This window comes from Cervus elaphus, chromosome 11 (assembly GCF_910594005.1).
Source record: "Cervus elaphus chromosome 11, mCerEla1.1, whole genome shotgun sequence".
NCBI classification, from domain to species: domain Eukaryota; kingdom Metazoa; phylum Chordata; class Mammalia; order Artiodactyla; family Cervidae; genus Cervus; species Cervus elaphus.
This window is the reverse complement of record NC_057825.1, coordinates 11,246,096-11,264,595: the sequence shown is the minus strand read 5'-3', so window position 1 is coordinate 11,264,595 and position 18,500 is coordinate 11,246,096. Positions and strand designations below refer to the sequence as shown.

The following is an 18,500-nucleotide window of genomic DNA, read 5'->3' as shown; positions in this document are numbered from 1 at the left end:
CAGAGACAGAGAGAATAGGGGAATGCGGGTGCGGGGTGGGGGGTGGGTGTTGAGAAGGGATGAGAGCAGAAATGGGAGAGGGAGAGGGAAAGAGAAAGAGGGGAGAGAGAGACTGGCTGAAGCAGAGAGTGAGAAGAGAGAGAGGAGCAGGAGGCCCTGAGCTGGAAGGAGAAAGTGTGGATGTGAAGACCCCTTGCAGGGCCTGGAGGGGGTGGGGCTGCTGGCAGCGGCAGAGGCTGTTTCCGCTGCGCCCCTTATCAGCCTGCTGCCAGATGTTCAGATCCGATGCCAATGTCAGAGAAGTCCATAGTGCCGGGTCAAGGCCGTGGCCAGCGGGAGCCTCAGCTGCAGTGTGGGGAGGAGGACCGGGGGGACGGCAGTAGACCTGCTTGCTCTTCCCCCTCTGCCTCGTGGCTCTTGGGGCTGGACCACCTGGTCAGGGTGGGAGAGACCAGGTGCCTCTGGGGGCTACTTCTCTAGTCTGAGAGCAAGGACTTGTGGAGGCAGAGTGGGGCTCCTGGCAACATGTGGAAATGTACATCCTTGCACACTCCCATAAGCAAGGAAGCACATGGACACAGACTCACACACGTGCACGTGAGTGTGCAAAGCCACACGGGGGACAAGTCACAGTCCTGCTCATCGCTGCTCCACCACAGCACCCCTCTGCTGGAGCCCTGCTCTGCACGGAGAGCTTAGAGACTGCCCGCCCCCGCCCCTGCCCCCCAACCCCCAGCCCTCTCACCTGAGCCAGGACTGCAGCCAGAGCTGGAGAAGTGATTCTGTGGCTGGCAGGGTTTCCAGGGCCCACCTTGCTCTGTGAATGGGAATCTGCATGCCCTCAGGACTGGGCTGTGGGTCCTGAGACCTTCTAGACTGTGAGGCCTGGTGGAAACTCCTAGGAGGAGATGCGGGAACTGGGTGTCTGGCAGCGCTGGGGCTCCAACCTTGGGCCCGGGCCTCTCCACCATGCTCCTGGAGCGTGCAGCCGCAGCTGGGGCCCCCTTCCTGGGGTAGTTTATCTCACACTGCACACGCTTGGCCCTCAAGGGGTGACCCAGCCTTGCTCCCCACATTCCTCTTCAACCATGCAGCCGGTGGGCCCCACACAGCCCTGAGACAGGGCCTGTACTTGGGGGTGGTCAGGAGCAACCACTCAGAGACACCCCACTGCCCTCTTGGCCCCAGCCCTTTGCAGCTGTGTCTTATTTCTCTCTGCTCTTGCCTCTGAACATCTCTGCTTTTGTTTCTGTCACAGTCAATCTGTGTTTGCCTCCATCTTTCTCTGGGAATGTCCCAGCTTCTCTCTAAGATCCTTGAGTGGGACCAAATCTGGGGATACTCTGCTCTTCTGGCTCACGGTGACCAGCCTCTATGGGAATGTGGAGAAATCAGGCTGCGTGCGAGGGGACAAAGATCTTGGGCAGGTGGAGGCCCAGACTTGCAATGGGTGAACTGGGGCGGCCTGAGCAGCAGAAATCCAGACCCCCTCCCACCCACCTGCCAGGAGACAGCCCAGATAATGGACACTGGTCAGGGCCTGGAAATGGTGGGCTCCCCCATGTATTAGTGAAGACTGGGGGGTGCGGGGCAGGAGAAGGAAGCTGGGGCTGGAGGTCTCTCGGCCTGAGAGCCTCCTTCCTGTTTGTAGGGAAGTGACTGCCTCAGAAAGCTGCTCAGGGGAGAGGCGGGAGGCCATGGCAACTTCCGGGAAGCTGGCCAAGGGCCTGAGGCCACCCTCCCTGTGCCCACATGGGGCCTACTGGCCCTGGCTTAAAATAGTGCAGTTCCTCCACTGCTGCTGCCACTAAAGCCCAGCCCAGAACTCAAAAAGGGCTGCTAGCTGCTGCTTATGCTACCAGCAGAGGCCTAAAGCTGAAGGGATTCACCCAACTTTCTAACCCTCCCCAGACTGAGGCTGGAGGCTGTGTCTTGACAATGTGTACTGGGCGGGGGCGGGGGGGAATTCAGAAAAAGCAGGCATTCCTGGGTCAGAAACCCTGTACTCAAGTCCTGCTCCAAGACTGACCATCAGCTGTGAGACTTTGAATTGGTCTGTCTTGTCTCTTTGAGCCTCAGGTTCCACTTATGTAAAATAGGGTGATATGCCTGGCTTTTAACCTAATGAAGCCACATAGGTAGACTCCTCAGAACCTTGCCAGTCATACAGTAGACACAAAAAACGGGAGTTCCTTTTGCCTCTCTTACTGGCCGTGCCTCAAACTCCTCAGCCTGAGGAAGGGCCTCCTTGAAGCTTTCCTTGGTTCCTACACTGCTCCCAGGACTAGGTGTTGAACAGGGAAGGTCTGTGGAGAGGGAGTTTGCAGGGAGGGCAAGGATGGGGCTGTGGTCTCCATGGTGAGATTTGTTGCCAAGGGAACAAGACTCCAAGAGCCCAGGGTCTGACAGTTGGGCACTTTTGCCATAGGATCTCAGAGAAGCTGATTACCACTATGGGCCTAAAAACCTGGTGGGCAGCCAGGCCAAGTGAGAGGAGGAGGCTTCTAGATTTCCTGGGTTTCTGCTATTGGGAGTATGAGGGGCTGCAGCCCCCTCCCCTCCTTTTAGGGATTGACTTCACAGAGCCTCTTCTTTGAACCAGCTACAGTGAATCCTCCTTAAACCCCCAAGACACAGACACTGTCATCTCCATTTATCTGATAGGGGCAGTGAGGATCAGAGAGGTATCTATCTGGGCCAAGGCCACACAAGGTAAATGAAGGAGCGGAATTAGAACTCAGGAGGCGAGACCCCTGGTTGATGTGTATGCTGTCACACAAACTGCCTGAGGAAAATGACCCCTGGGGGAGGGCTCCATAGAGTCACTTCCTATATCATCCTAACACCCTCCCCTGCTCACCATTTCTGGGGGTTTCTGGCTTCAGACTCTGACAACCCAGAACTGCCAGCATACCCTGTTCCCTCCTCAGTTAAACAGAGATGACGTTACCTCAGAGGATTTGCATAAAAATGAATAAGGAAGGGTTTCTGCAGATCCTAATAGTAGGCACTCAATCAGTGCCTACTACTCATTTATTCATTCTGGAGGTTACCTACAAGTTGTATAACTGTAAGCAAATTACTTACCTTTCTGGGTCTTGGTTTTCTTATCTGTAAAATGGGATCATTATAGCATCAACTTCATAGGATGGCCCTGAGCAATCAGTAATCAAATGCACATAAAATACTTTTCTGTACAGCACTTAGCTTTGCTCTATATATGTTAATTACTTTATTATTCTTTTTTTAAAAAAATTTATTTGCTGTGCCAGGTCTTAGGTTTGGCATATGGGATCTAGTTCCCTGACCAGGGATCAAACCCGAGCCCCCTGTATTAGGAGTACAGAGTCTTAGCCACTCGACAACCAGAGAAGTCCCTACTTTATTATTCTTTATTTCCAGGTTATTGACTGGCACTCAAAAAAAAAAAAAAAATTCAGCATTAGTTAAGGAGCAATTTATAAATTTAGAGCAGTGTCCTACATTTATTCCATGGAACACTGTCCCAACAGAATTTTACTAGGAGGAAAGAATGATCCATGATCAAATACTTTTGGTAGACCCTGGGTAAACAAAATTAAAGTTTTCTTCAGGTAGGACTTCTCAGAGCCTTTAATATGCCATCAAAGGTTGGGAACCAATGAGGGAGGTAGAAGGAGTGCAGTATTTCCCAGATTTTTGGCAGAACTACCTTTTTTTTTTGCCCCTCTATGGAGCCATATATGGGTTATCTATGTTCTGAGAAGCCACAACATATATTTGGGACAGCAATGCTTTTCAGCTCAATTTGGGTCTGTTCACTCATCTCTTATAGAAATTAATCCTTTATTAATTTAACAGTTTTGTTAAGAGCAAAAAGTTCAACCAAAGGCCGTTCCTGAGCTTTGTTACAAACTCCAGACATTCACATTCAGCAGTATTTGAGCTGCTAAGGCTGAGCAGGGAGGAAGCTTGTTGTAACTTTGGTATCAGATAGACCTGGATTCAAAAGCCAATTTTGTCACTTACTCATGTGTCATTTGGTGCAAATGGCTGAACTTCCTTGAGCCTCAATTTGCTTATGAGTAAAGTGGGGTTGAGACCTAAACCTTGCAAAATTCTTGAGGATTACAGGAGTCAGTGTATGTAAAACACCAATCCTAGGGCCTGGCACTCACTAGGCTTTCTTTCAGCAAACACGTTCTCTTTCTTGCACCTCTGTGTCTTATCTGTTCCCTCTTGTGGGGCAAGGAAGAATCTACTAATTAGTTCTGCGGCGTTTCCTTTATTCTAAAACCATCTCTTTCAAACCTCAAGGGCTCTCTGGTTGCTTGTGCTAGAGGAGGCTGAGGTATGGCAAGGCAGCTGGACTTCCCCTCATTTCACACATGGGATTTAATAGACTTTGACCAGACTCCTCAACCTTTTAAGAAAAATTCTATTTATGTATGTATTTTTGTCTGTGCTGGATATTTGTTGCTGCACAGCCTTTCTCTATCGTGGCAAGCAGAGGCTCCTCTCCAGTTGTGACGCGTGGTTTCTCTTGTGGAGCATGGGCTTTAGAGTGCTCGGGCTGCAGTAGTTGTGGTGGACAGGCTTAGTTGCTCTGCGGCATGTGGGATCTTCTCAGATCCTGGGTCAAATTTGTGTCTTCTTGTGTTGGCAGGCAGATTCTTTTATCAACTGAGCCACCAGGCCAAGCCGACTCCTCAGCCTTCTTCGTCTTTCCAAACTGAGGACCTTTCATCTCTCCTGTCTGTCTTCATAAAACCCTCAAACCAAACACTGCCACTTGTCTGACTGTATGGACTGCAGGATTACAGGACAGTTGGGCAGATCTTAGGTTCAAGTCAGGACCCTGACACTTCCTGTGTGACTCTGGGCACATACCTTGACCTCTCAGAGCTTCTGTTTTCTCAGCTCTAGGAAATTTATTTTCTGGAAAAACAAGTATTAACTGGTTGGACTAGAGTGACAGACAGGCAGGCCACCCAACAGCACACTGTGGTCGCTGAGGTTTAACTCTTTCCCTAGATGTAGCAGATGGCTTTCCTTCCTCTAACTCTTCAATATGGCATTCAAGGTTCCCCAGGGCTTCTCGAGCCTCAAATCTCACTAAAACGCCCACCTGCCCCCATTCCTGCCACGGCAGTCCCTTGTTATGTCTGGGTATTTCGTATGTTTCTGATTCACAGCTGGACCTTCAAACATGTTGTTGACCACTCTACCTGGTCTGTCCTCTGTCTGGCGACTGTCTTCAAGGCCTACCTTTAATACTCATCTGTGAAGCTCATCCTGAGCCCAGGGACTTCTCAGAGCCTCCATTTTCTCAACTCTAGAAAACCTCATCTATTTTCTGGAGAGACAGGGGTTAACTGGTTGGACCACAGTGACATAGAGGCCCACACACACTGGCAGGTATCAACACAGCCTTAGTCAGAGCGTGATCCCACCGTGTTTGTGTCTGCCCCTCCCGCTAGACTCAGTTCCTCTAGTTGTGCCACTCTCTGGCAGGTTAGTGTCCCTTCACCAGTATTTAACTTTAGTTTCTTTATTTACAAAGTAAAGGGAGTAATTCTTGAAGTTCAAGGAGGTTCAGGTCTGTGAAGAGTCCCAACACAGCGCCGAGCCCACACAGCAGGAGCAACAGGTCTGAAGGCAGGGCCAACTCCTCAGAACAACCCACCATCCCACCTCAGAACCCCAGACATGCTTCACAGACAAGATGCCGTGTGCAGAAGGATTCACATTTATTGGTTCAAATACAGTACCTAACATTCACTAAACATGCATTTCACACTAATTGGTCACATTTCCACAGGTAGTCAATTCACAGAAAAGGGCCCATTCCATGCCAGATGGCAGGGTGGGAGGTAGCAGAGGGCCTGGGTAGCAGAGCCCGCCAACCGTCACTTGGTCATGCAGGACTGATGGAGCCAGGCTGGCGGGCAGCCCTTGGCCGGCCCTTTGGGGACAAGGGCTCAGAGACATCCTGTTTACTCGACTCCTGTACAGGACTGTGGGTAGAGGTGGGCCTCGGGTAGGGAGCCCAGAGGGCGGCTCATGGATGCACGTGCCCTCGGAGCTCCTGAAGGTGGTGTCATGGGAGGTGGTGCTCCCTCTGCCTTGCATCACAGGAAGGAAAAGGAGGCCTCTTCAAGGGGGTGGCTGGTCCCTGGCTGGGCAGGTGGGAAGGACTCCCCAGACATGGGCCCAGACATTACAATGTAGCCACAAGCCCCTATCGCAGGCCTGGGATGGCAACACAGACAAAAACACCCAACACCCCAGGGCAGGCGGGGTTTCTTTCTCCACAGAAGCATGTAAACAGAGCAGGAGCTACAGTATTCTTTTCCCACAAGATTCCTCAGAGAGGAATAGACCAGGATGTCACTCAAGAGGTAGTTTTTTTTTTTTTTTTTCTCTTTTTCATGGAAATTTGAGTCAACAACATTATCATCTAAGACATTTCAGAGAAAGAAAACAATGGTCACCAAAGGGCAAAAATGATCCTTTGGCTGGCAGAGCTGGCTCCAGGATTTGGAAGACTAGCCTCCACCAGTAAAACAAATTTTTTCTTGGGCTTGAAGCAAGCTCTGGCCTGATTCATGGCTTCCCTTTGAGCCTGCAACTGATTCCTGAGCAGGCTGTAGCCCACTGAGGGCTGCAGGCCGAGAAGACAGGCCAGATGAGTACTGGATTAGGCAGAGGGACTGGGCATCATGTGAGCCGGTAGAAGCAGGGTCACTGTGGTTCATCTTACAAGACAGACTGAAGTCTTCCCAAGTCTCAAGGGAACCCAGCTCTGGTCAAAGAAGCAGCCCCAGCATGGTCTGTGGTGCCCCTGCCTCTGAGGAAACAGTCCAGGTCTGGCTCCTAAGCCCAGAAAAGAAGCTGTTGCTTGTGGTAGCCAGGAGATGGGTTTCTGGGGACCCTGTAATTAAATACACATCCCTGAGCTGTGGCCCTAGAAACCCTTGCCTCAAGGCTAACCAGTTTCCAGCACCTGGTGGAATGATTGCCGTTTCTTATCCTGAGACACAGATAAAACATCATTTCACAGACACTGGACATAGATGCATCAAGCTGAGGGAAGAGGGAGGAATGATCAGATGCAAAAGCAGAGGGGAGTGCAGGGGGACTCTCATGGATCAAGTTGGGAAAGTAAGAGTGGTGGGGTTTTGTTTAGTTTTTTTTTGCCTTTTTTTTTTAAATATTTTTTTTAACTTCAAAAAATCAATAAAGAAAAATTTAAAGTTTAATAAAAGCGTTGGTCTAAAAAATTGGATTTCTCAAAACAATTGCAGAATTTTAAAGAGCAACTAGAGAAGAAAACATAGACCAGGGGCCCAGAGCTAAAGACTTGGAACCACTGCTCAACCTCCTGCCCTGTGGGGAGGCCAGTCTTTTTACTTTGGCCAACCTTGGACATGGCCTGGATGTTGCCCATACTGGGTTTGTCTGTCTCCATCTGTCCCATTCCCCAGTAAACTGAGAACAAACAAACTAGGGTAAGAAATGGGCAGCAGAGCAAGGCAGCTAGCTCAGAAAGCCCAGGGCTTTAAGGACCTGGTAATATACTGGCTATGGCAGGACTCCCTTCTCTGACAACGGGTGGCAGGTGTGAGGCTGGGTGCTGTGGAGTGGGTGACTGTCATGATGCCATGGAGACTCCTCAGTTGCCTCTACCCCTCCTCCTCTGGATCTGCTTTCCATCCCTGGAGGTTTGCCCACCTCACTATGCAACGGGCCTGGGGGATTGGGTATCCTCTGAGACAGGTGGAGTGCTTTGAGACAGGTTCTGGGGAGTCTCTCCAGGCTGAAGGTAAAACCACCAAGCCTGTGAAAGACTCCAAAAGCCGAAAAAGGAGCCAGAGAGTGTGAGTTGTGGGTGAAGTTCCAAGATTCCAAAGTTTTGTCTTGGGTCAAGAAAACATGCAAAGGGAAAGGAAGAGAAAAGCTTGTAAGTTTCAATGCAGTGCAATGATTGGGATTCTCCTTTAACACACAGCTTTCAGGGTCATATTTTTATGGTGGAAAGGTTCTCACTCAAAGTGAGTGCTGTTGGTGGCAGAGGATCAGAGAGAGGACAGAAGTGAGGGGAATTACAGACAAGATGCACAACTTTTTTCTTTTCCACTAGCAAAAAGGCTACCTGTTAACCAAACATCATGGGAAGAAAGGCAAAAAACAACACATCAAACCTCCCCCTCCAACCTTTCTCTGTGTCCTTCAAACTGAATTCACAAATACATCTAGTGGCTGACCTAATGTCTCCACACTGCTAGCTACACTCCTACCTTCCTCTCATAATACCTGAGTTTGCGACGCAACACAGTCACTTTACCCTGTTTAAAAAAAGCCCACGTCATAAAAGGACTGGGTGCAGAAGACATTAAAGGCGGTCCACAGGTCAGGCTCCGGCTCGGAACACACGGCCACTTGGCTCAGAGATTCTGCAGGGCTCTCGGCAATGAATGGGCTCTTTGTTCTGTGGAATCTGCTGCAAACATTTGTAAAAATGGATTTGTACAATGGCAACTTGCAGAACCTTTCCCCACGCCACAAATTAACAATCTGCTCTGTTTAATGCTGCAGTATTAAAGAGACATGCTCCTGCCTCAGAGAGCAATTCCTTTCAGTACCCGACCCAACCAGTAAAACACTTAAAAGAAAAACAATTTCAAAAAAATAATAATTTGACCGATGGAGGTCTAGCAAAGAAAGATAAGCACACAGGAGCTGTCTTGGAGAAGGGGTCTCTGACGTGTGCATCCTCCCCTACCTTGAGGAAAGTGGCTCGGAGTCTGACCTATAGCCAAAGACTGTGATCTAGTTTAGTTAAATAAAAGATCAGAGAAACAAAAATACTGTGAAATAAACAGATACACACAAATCTTCCCATTGACATGTGAAAAACATTCTGGTTGGAGCTTTTCCTGAGGAACATGTCTCTCCTTTCCTTTTTTTTTTTTCCCTTTCTCAGAGCAACTGGAGAAACAACATTCAGAAGTAATGCTCTGAGTTTTAGATCCATCAAAGGACAGTTTTCACTCTCTGTACCCGTAACAATTCACTGGAAAGAAAAAATTACAATCTGACACAGACTACCTGATATGCACACAGTGTGGTGGCCCTCTGCATAAGTGTGCTGGGCTGAGCTGGGAAGAGAGCAAACGGCCTTTGACTAGGCGAAAAAGAGGTCCTGGGGGCCCCCAAGCCTACCCGGGGATGTACCCAGCTAAATGGCCTGTCTGCTGCACTGGCTGTGGGAGGGACCTGGGTTTACGCAGGGACAACTGCTGCAGTGAGGCGGAGAAGGAAAAAGCACCTGAAAGAATTCCACGACAGACCTGGTGTGGCAGCTGGCCAAAGCCAAGAGGGTAAGGAACGTTTCCCGGGACTAGGTGGGGCAGGTAGTGAAAGAATAAGGGGTCAAGGCCATACCTGCAGAGGGGGCAGCCAGGCCTTTAGGAACATGAGGTAGTTTAAAGACCCCCTTCCCTTCCAGGAGTTTTGGACTCTAGCCCTCCAGACCTTAGTCAGCCAGGCCACTGATACTCTAAAGGGGCAGCTGCGCCACTCTGGGTCTTGGGTTTATTATTTTGAGGAAACCTGATCTTATTTTGGGAGCGATTAGGAGAGCCTGGAGTAGAATGTAGGGGCAAAAATTCTGGTCAGCAGATGGGTGAATGGTCCTTCCAGCTGTTTGAAAAAGAGATTGCAGTTCCTGATTCAGATCTGGAGGTGGGATGGGATGGGTGGGGAGATAAACGGGACCTCCAAAGGAGGAGTGTTCATTCTGTTAGCAGTCTGGCTTTTGTCCCACTAACCTCTGAAGGTGAAAAGACAATAAATCAGTAGTGGGCATCAGGATTTAGAACATGACATTTTGTTCAGCTGTTTTTTCAAAGGGTCAATAGGAAGTCACGTTTATAAGGGAGAGGCAATGAGTATAAGGAGAGTAAGGAACTAGGTAGCTGTGAGTCCCAAGATAGCTTGTAGGCTAGTCCCAAGGGTCAGCTTATCACCAGGTCTTGCCTAGGTGAAAAGGTGACAGCGGCAGAAGCTAGTACTGCTGGTATGGATGGTGGGGAGGGGAGGCCCCAGAGTGTGGTGTGAGAACAGAAACCCTTCTCCCTGAGGACTTGCTTGGAGGGTGGACACCTAACTTAGATTTGGTCACTGTGCCCAACTCTCAACTTTCATGCTTTCCAAAGAAAAAGAGATGGTTAAATCCTCATCTCTTGATCTGTTCCCAATGTCTCACCCACTCTGCTTAGTAAACCTCCTAACACCACTTCCCCTTTTATGGTGTGCTCTTTTACCTGGTAATTCTGTAGCTAGAAAAAGGCAATTTGCTCTCTGACAGACAAATATGAGTCTGCTGAGAACGTGTGGAAAAAGTAGGGTTGTTCACACCCTTCCCTTTCCACTGAGGTAGTCATCTTTGTCAACATTATGGAAATAGTCATCTCAGCCCCATCCCACCCTCTCCCTCAAAATACAAAAGAACTATCTCTAAACAATGACAACACTGTAACATTAAACATCTTCACATTCTGTAAACTGCAAGGAAATGCATTGGCTGCATTCACACAAAAGCATGTGCATCATGTTGAAGGCCATACATTCAACTCTGTCGTGAAATAAATATATAGAAAAATGAGGTTAAAAAACAAGACAAACAAACAAAAACTCTTCTTGCTGTGGAGACAACTGGCAACGCTGCTCCACAGCCTCCATCTTGGTCTCTCTGGCTTTCTTCTGGAGCCTGTCCTGCCCACCCCAGGCGTTAGGGTTGGCCTGAGGAGGGGTGCTGGGGACAGGTCACTCCTTGCCCACACTTGTCTTGCAGGAATGCAGCACCACCTTAAAGAGGAGAGGCAGCTGCTCCAGGGGAACATTCACCATCTTTCCTGGGAAAAGGTGGAAAAAGAAGAGTCAGTTTTGGCAGCCAGTGAAATGGTGTTTGCCTCCTCTTGGGCTGGTGAAAGGAGAACACTACCTTTTTGAGTGACTGGGGCGAGGAAAGTGCCAGGACTACTACAAAGGTAAAACAGACTGGGCTAACATTCTAATACTTAGCCCCATTTTGGTGCCCTAGGGAGTCTAGTATTGGTGCAAGCTATAATTATGGCTACTATCCAAAGAATACTAACTCTGTGGTAGGTGTTTAAATATATTATCTTATTTAATTCTCACAATATTTCTGTATGATAGATATTACTTTTTATCCCCATTTTATAAACGAGGACTCTGAAACTGAGAAGTATTCTTAGGTGTCCTCTTAGAGAAACTTATATCCTGTTTCATTTCCTAGTAGAATCTTTAACCAGCATTCTATAAAACATTGCTCTTCAGAATGGTATAATGGGAATAAAATGTACTGAGGAGAGAGGTGGAGTTTATAGGGGAAGATAAATTGAGAAATTCAGGGTTAAAACAGGTTTACTTGTTTTAAGTTGGAGGACTTCTAAGAGCGTGCAGTGAGATAATATACTTTGTAAATATCTGAGGCTACAATTCTCCCTGACAGAACCCTAGAGTTACTGGGGAGTTTTTTTTTTTTTTAAGTACTGATGACCAGGCTCCACTCCGTTATCAATTAAGTCAGAATCTCTAGAGATGCAACCCAAGCATGGGTATTTATTAAAAGCTTCCCATGTAATTCCAAGGGCTGACAGGGTTGACAATTCTGCCAGTTCTGTGGGGGAGAGTGGGGTATAATTACTAACTTCTATTTCATAAAGCACCTGATTCGTATCTCGTTTGGAAGAACATAGTTTTGAAAATGCTGAGACATAAACTATCAAAACACTCCTAAAATTCTACCAGTTTATTTAGGTCCAGGTCATATCTCCTAGACTATTCTGTGGCCCAGAAGTTAAAAATTGATTTTATCAGATTGAACATTTTTTCCCTTCAAAACTGTATTCCTTAATTTTACAGAAACAATCTTAGCCCAGACGTCACAGTTCTGAGCTGCCCTTCAGTATGTGCTAGATAACTGTAAACAAGATTCTTTACCAAATGAAGTAAAACAACAACAGTAAAAGCCAGGATTTTAGGTTGAAATGGACCTATTTAAATGTCAAGAAGCTCAGAAGGGGGTCAAGATCATAAAACAACTACAACAAAAGTTGGCTTTGTGAACACAGGATCTTTGACAATTATTTTAAAGTCGCCACTTTAAATGAAAGATCCTCAAAAACCTCAAATAGGCAATTCTATTCAATAAAATTAATTTTAAAAATTGAGATATAGTTAGTTCACATGCTGTAAAACCCACCCTTTTAATGTATATAATTCAGGAAATGAAGTTAATCTGAAAAACTTTGAGCCTGTTTCCCCATTCCTAGAGTGGTCAACCACAAGTCTTGCAGAAATTGTTCTGAGATTGAATAACAGGCCACCAAGTATCGTGCACGTTACAGGAGCCTAGACAATGTTAGATTGTCTTCCCTACAAAGAAAAAACAAACTTCTCATTATCATGTAAATTTTTCTGAGGGCAGGGCTAGTACTTCTTTTAATCAGCTGGTGATGGGCCTGGCATCAGTATCCTGAAAACACTGCTTTCCTCATTCCCTTCACAAGTTAAGAAAAGCAAGGAAGCCCAGGACCCGTTACCTGCAATATAGCGAATCTCAGGTAAGCACATCATGAGGTCAGGAAAACGGTTCGGCTGATGTGTATATTTATATTCAGTGAAATCCTGGCAAATGTACCAATATCGTTTGTTCAACTGTTCCAGCTGCGAGGCACTGGTCAGACCCCTGATATCTGTGAAAAAAGACCACAGGAAATGGGAGGGACTTCCGCCAGCTCCTTGAATATGTGTATCTTTCACTGAAAAGTTATTAAACATTGTCTCAACAGGGGATGTTTTTTTTCTGACATGGAGGAATAAAAGCTCTGGGTAAGAGAAGAGAAATTAGATAAATGAAAAAATTACCAAGGACAATCACGAGACTGAGCCCCTTGAGGGCTAGGCTGTCATCTCTCTCAACTTCACACTCAGCTCCCAGCACAGGGTGTGGCACAAAGCAGGTACTCGTGGATGCTGAACAAGAGACTGAATGATTTCCCAGTGTATCCTTCACAACAGCTTTAAATCTGCTCTTTGCTGGCCCCGTTCAGAAATCGCACTGACACCGACGCTCTCATACTTGTACGTATACTCACACATGGTCTCCCGTGTGCGTCTACTCAGACTATTCTACCTGGGCCACTGATATTCTACTGGGTCCCTCCAGCTTTTGTTTTTTTTTTCTTCATATAAGCATATCTTGTTTTATTGTGCTTTGCTTTACTGCACTTCACAAATACTGCATTTTTGACAAATTGAAGGTTTGTGGCAACTCTGTACCAAGCAAGTCTACTGGTGCCATTTTTCCCAACAGCATTTGCTCATTTCATGTCTCTTTGTCACATTAGGTAACTCTCGCAATATGTCAAACATTTTCATTCTTATAAGATTTGTTATATGAATCTATGATCAGTGATTTTTGATGTTACCACGGTAATCGTTTTGGGGTGCCACAAACTGTGCTCATACAAGATGGTGAACGTATCAGTAAATGCTGTGTGTTCTGACTGTTCCTTTGGCTGTTCCCCTGTGTCTCTCCCTCTCCCTGGTCCTCCCAATTCCCTGAGAAACAACAGTAGTGAAATTAGGCCAATTAATAACTGTATGATTGCCTGTAAGTGTTCAAGTGAAAGGAAAACTCACATATCTCTCACTTTCAATCATAAACTAAAAATGATTAAGCTCAGTGAAGAAGGCATGTCAACAGTCAAGACAAGCTGAAAGCTATGCCTCTTGTGAGTTAGCAAAGTTGTAAATGCAAAAGAAAATTTCTTGAAGGAAATTAAAAAGCACTACTCCAGTGAACACAAAAATAACAAGAAAGTAAGACAGCCTTATTGCTGATAAGGAGAAAGTTTGAGTGGTCTGGATAGAAGATCAAACCATCCATAATATTCACTTAGGCCTAAGCCTCATCCAGAGAAAGGTCCTAACACTTTTCAATCCTATAAAGGCTAAGAGAGGTGAGGAAGCTGCAGAAGAAAAGTTTGAAGCTAGCAGAGGTCGGTTCATGAGGTTTAAGGAAAGATGCTGTCTTCATAAAAGGATGAGGTGAAGAAGCAAGTGCTGACATAGAAGCTGCAGCATGTTATTCAGATGATCTAGCTAATAAGATAATTAAAGAAGATGGCTACACTAAACAAAGATTTTCAATGTAGACAAAATAGCCTTATGCTGGAAGAAGATGCTATCTAGGACTTTTCACAGCTAGAGAAGAGAAGTCAATGTCTGGCTTCAAAGGATAAGTTGACTCTCTTGTTAGGGGCTAATGCAGCTGATGACTTTAAGTTGAGGACAATGCTCATTTACCATTCCAAAAATTCTAATGCCCTTAAGAATTATACTAAATCTACTCTGCTTGTGTTCTATAAATGGAACATCAAGGCCTGGATGACAGCACATCTGTTCACAACATGGTTTACTAAATATTTCAAGTCCATTGTGGAAAACTACTCCTCAGAAAAAAAGATTCCTTTCAAAATATTACTGCTCACTGACAAAGCACCTGTCATCAGAGCATCAGAGCATCAAGAGTTCTGATGGAGATGTACAATGAGATTAATGTTGTTTTCATGCCTGTAACACATCCATTCTTTAGCCCATGAATCAAGGAGTCTTTTCAACATTCATGTCTTACTACTTAAGAAATACATTTCTTAAGGCTATAGCTGCCCACAGATAGTGATTCCTCTGAAGGATCTGGGCAAAATAAATCAAAAACCTTCTGGAAAGGATTCACCATTTCAGAGGCCATTCCTGAGTCACTGAAAGAGGTCAACATATCAACATTAACAGGATTTTGAAAAAAGTTGATTCCAACCTTCATGGATGACTTTGAGGAGCTCAAGACTTCAGTGGAGAAAGTAACTGCAAATGTGGTGGACACAGCAAGAGAACTAGTATGAGAAGTGAAGCCTGAAAATGTGACTGAATTGATGCAATCTCATGAAAAAAATTTTAACAGATGAGTTACTTCTTATGGATGAGTGAAGAAACTGGTTCCTTGAAATGGAATCTACTCCTGGTGAAGAAGCTATAGAGACTGTTGAAACAGTAACAAAGGATTTAGGATATTACATAAACTTAGTTGATAAAGCAGCAGCAGGGTTTGAGAGTACTGATTCCAATTTTGGAAGAAGTGCTACTGGGGGTAAAATGTTCAAACAGCATGGCATGCTACACAGAATACACTGATGAAAGAAAAAGTCAATTCATGTGGAAAACTTCACTGCTATCTTATTTTAAGAAATCACCACAGCTACCCCAATCTTCAGCAACCACCACCCTGGTCAATCAGAAGCCATCAACACTGAGGCAAGACCGTCCCCAGCAAAAAGATTATGACTCACTGAAGGCTCAGATGATGACTAGCATTTTTCAGCAGTAAAGCATTTTTTTTTTTTTTGAGGTATATACTCTGCTTTTTAAGACAAAATGCTACTGCACACTTAATAGACCACAGCATAGTATAAATATAAATTTTACAGGCACTGGAAGTTAAGAAATTCGCGTGACTCACTCTATTGCAACACTCACTTCACTGTGGTGGTCTGGAACCAAACAAGCAGTATCTCCAAGGTATGCCTGTAGATGTCTTTCTCATGTATATGTATATATTATATAGTGTATTCATATACATATAAACACACACAATCCCTTTTGCATACATAGAATATATTAATAAATATTCTCTATATAAATCTTACTCTGCCTTTGAGGCTCCACTATCAGATTTCTCTTTCTCCAAGTAGTTGTTATTGATCTCCTTCCATTTGAGTGGTAGAGGGTGTTTTTGGGTAAAATTTTTTAAAAACGTGGACCATTTTTAAAGTCTTTATTGAATTTGTTACAATACTGCTTCTGTTTCACGTTTTGATTTTTTGGCCAGAAGGCACAAGGGGATCTTAGTTCCTTGACCAGGGATCTGAACCTGCACCCCCTGCATTGGAAGGCGAAGTCTTAACCACTGGACCACCAGGGAATCCCTCTCCCCTCACTTGAGGCTCAAGCAATGTATCAAGTGCCATCAGAATGTGTACTTCTTGAGGCCAGGAGCCTGGGATCTAATTTATTGCAATGTCTTTAACGTTCGACACAGGGCCTGGCCTAAGGGAGGCACACAGAACACCAGACAGATACATAAGAGGTGAGGAAGCAAGAGAAGGAGGTTTAGCTAGTACCAAGGGAGGAGCTGGCAAAGAGAAGGGGATCAAGAGTCTCTGGACTAGGAAACTGAATACAGGAATAGAGCACTTTCAATGTCACAGGCAGCAAAATAGCCCAGTTCCACTCTGACAGCAGCTCACTCACATGCTATCCTGGAAAAAAGGGAACACAAATTCTCTTGCATACTCTGGTTACCAGCAGCTACATAACACCACTTCACAGGTAATACTCCATGTAAATCACGATCACCACTCTTTTAACTAAAGCCATGCTTGATATGGGTGTTAGTTTTTGTGCACCTCCACTCTGCCCTGGAGGGGCCCGTCAGAACCACTGCCAGCTTGTCACAGATTCCTTATCTCCAATAGTTTCATCAGTCACTTTGCTCTTCTTCAGTCACTGGTAAACTTGTGCATATTTTAAATGACGCATGTACTGTCCTTGGTGTCTGTGTTTAAATGCACTAAAACTGACTAAACAAAGCAAATCCTCTTCCTTCCTCTATGAGTTATAGAGGCTGTGGCATTTAGGTTTGAAGAAAAAAATCCAAACCATGCCCTGCACTACAGTGGGGCAGGGTGATGAGGAGGGCAGCGCGGGACTTCCAAGATCAGTACCCATATGATGCGACAGGCCTGAGGGTAAAGCGGGTAGGGGAGAAACATGAGGGCAAGTATTTGCTGGCCAAAGAAAGCTAAGTCCTTTCTTCCTACCCTCAGTTACTCACCTTGATTTAGGAAGTTAATTGCTTTCATGCAAGCATACTCCTCATTGCTCACTTTTAGCTGATGGAACTTGTGATACAGGTAGATGAGCCGCTCAATCACCTCCATCCCTTCATCACTAAATCTGGAAAACAGACACAGGTGTTAATAGTGGGCTCTGATTACCAGTGGAGGTAATGGAAGGGAGACAGAAGTCTCCTACAGCTCCATAAAGCAGCTAAGACAGGAAAGAGGTTGCGATTGGGGGAAATGGAATCCAGAAGCACTTGTGAAGGACAGGTGAATTCATGGTTTGTCTAGAGGCCAAGGCAGCTCATACAAGCTGCTGTTCTCAAGGTCAATTAGGGTCAGTCATGTTCAAGTTCAAATCCTGCTCCATTGCACACAAACTATAAGACTTTGGGAAAGTCCTTCGACCCCTCTAAGTTTTGAGGATCTCTTCTGTAAATAATGCTTGCCTGCTCGGGGTGCAAGGCTCAAAGGGTGCTTGGGAAGTAAATGTAGAGAAATATGTCATTAAGACACTGCTGTTGTTATGACGCAGCCTTCAGTAACAATGGCAGCTACCATGAGTTGTGATTCTATGTGTGCAACTGCCACAGTGAAGAAAAAAGCTGCTGACTGTATTTAAGTTCACTGTTTCCAGCAGGGCTACTGGCAGGCCTGACTTCAGCTAGGGAGGGAGGGAGACATAAATTGAGCCTTCATGTCATGCCAGTTTCTGTGCTGGGTACTTTATATGTATTATCTCATTTAATTTAATGTTCTCAGCCCTATGGGCTAAGTGAGATTACAATTGCCACTGTACACTTGAGACACTACAGTTTCAAGGAACAGAGGGGACTGGTCCATAAGCACATGGCTAGCTTGGAACAGACTGAGAACCCTGAATCTGGGCCAACTCCCTAAGATCTTGGTCTTCTCAAAATCCAAAGTGGCCTCCATTAGCAGAGAAGACTCAATGCTGACCATGCTTGCTTTCTTTGGATGAGAAGTTAATTCCTTGAGGCAAAGACCAAGTTTTAGGCAAAGGAGCCCTAGGCTGGGGGACTAATATTCCAGGTCACAGTGAGGAATATCTTATACCAAAAATGGAGATACTCTCAAACCAAGAAGGCAAAGCCTTAGTGGGGAAATAGGAGTTTATAAAAGCTGGGGTCAGGCCCAGTGTCTAGTCTTCTTGTTCCAGACAGCTGAGTCAAGAGAAGTGCTTAGCCTCAGAGCTGCTTCCTGGCGACATGTTCAGATCTGGGTACTGTAGCCCCTTGCCAGGCAAGAAGGCCCTGTTTGGGTAGGGTCCAGAACTCCTGGGGATATTCTACTGCTGTCTGGGTCCTATTGCTTTCTGTGCTGACTCTGAAGGCTTTCTTTGCAAGGGCTTGGCTTCCGGGGCAAGCAAGACATTTTCTCTTCCCTAGGGAAGGTCTGGCTTTTGTTGGGGCCAGAGGCACCTGCACTTCTCAAGCAGCAGGGGGAGCTGCAGCAGCAGCTACTTGCAATCTAGAGCCCCGAACCTCTGCCTCAAGGCTTGGCTCCCAG

At 45.9% G+C, this 18,500-nt stretch overlaps 1 protein-coding gene across 3 annotated transcripts in view; it reads right to left on the bottom strand.

Moving 5' to 3' along the window:
* Nucleotides 1–5,707: 5,707 nt before the first annotated feature.
* Nucleotides 5,708–18,500, bottom strand: part of NR6A1 (nuclear receptor subfamily 6 group A member 1) — a 214,715-nt gene continuing 201,922 nt past the window's right edge. For all 3 annotated transcript variants that reach the window (XM_043916880.1, XM_043916881.1, XM_043916882.1), the window contains 3 exons: nucleotides 16,964–17,085; nucleotides 12,612–12,764; nucleotides 5,708–10,898 (listed from right to left, as the gene is read on the bottom strand). In XM_043916880.1, the coding sequence (XP_043772815.1) occupies nucleotides 10,810–10,898; nucleotides 12,612–12,764; nucleotides 16,964–17,085 (364 nt within the window). In that variant the 3' untranslated portion in view covers nucleotides 5,708–10,809. The remainder of the gene's footprint in view (nucleotides 10,899–12,611; nucleotides 12,765–16,963; nucleotides 17,086–18,500) is intronic.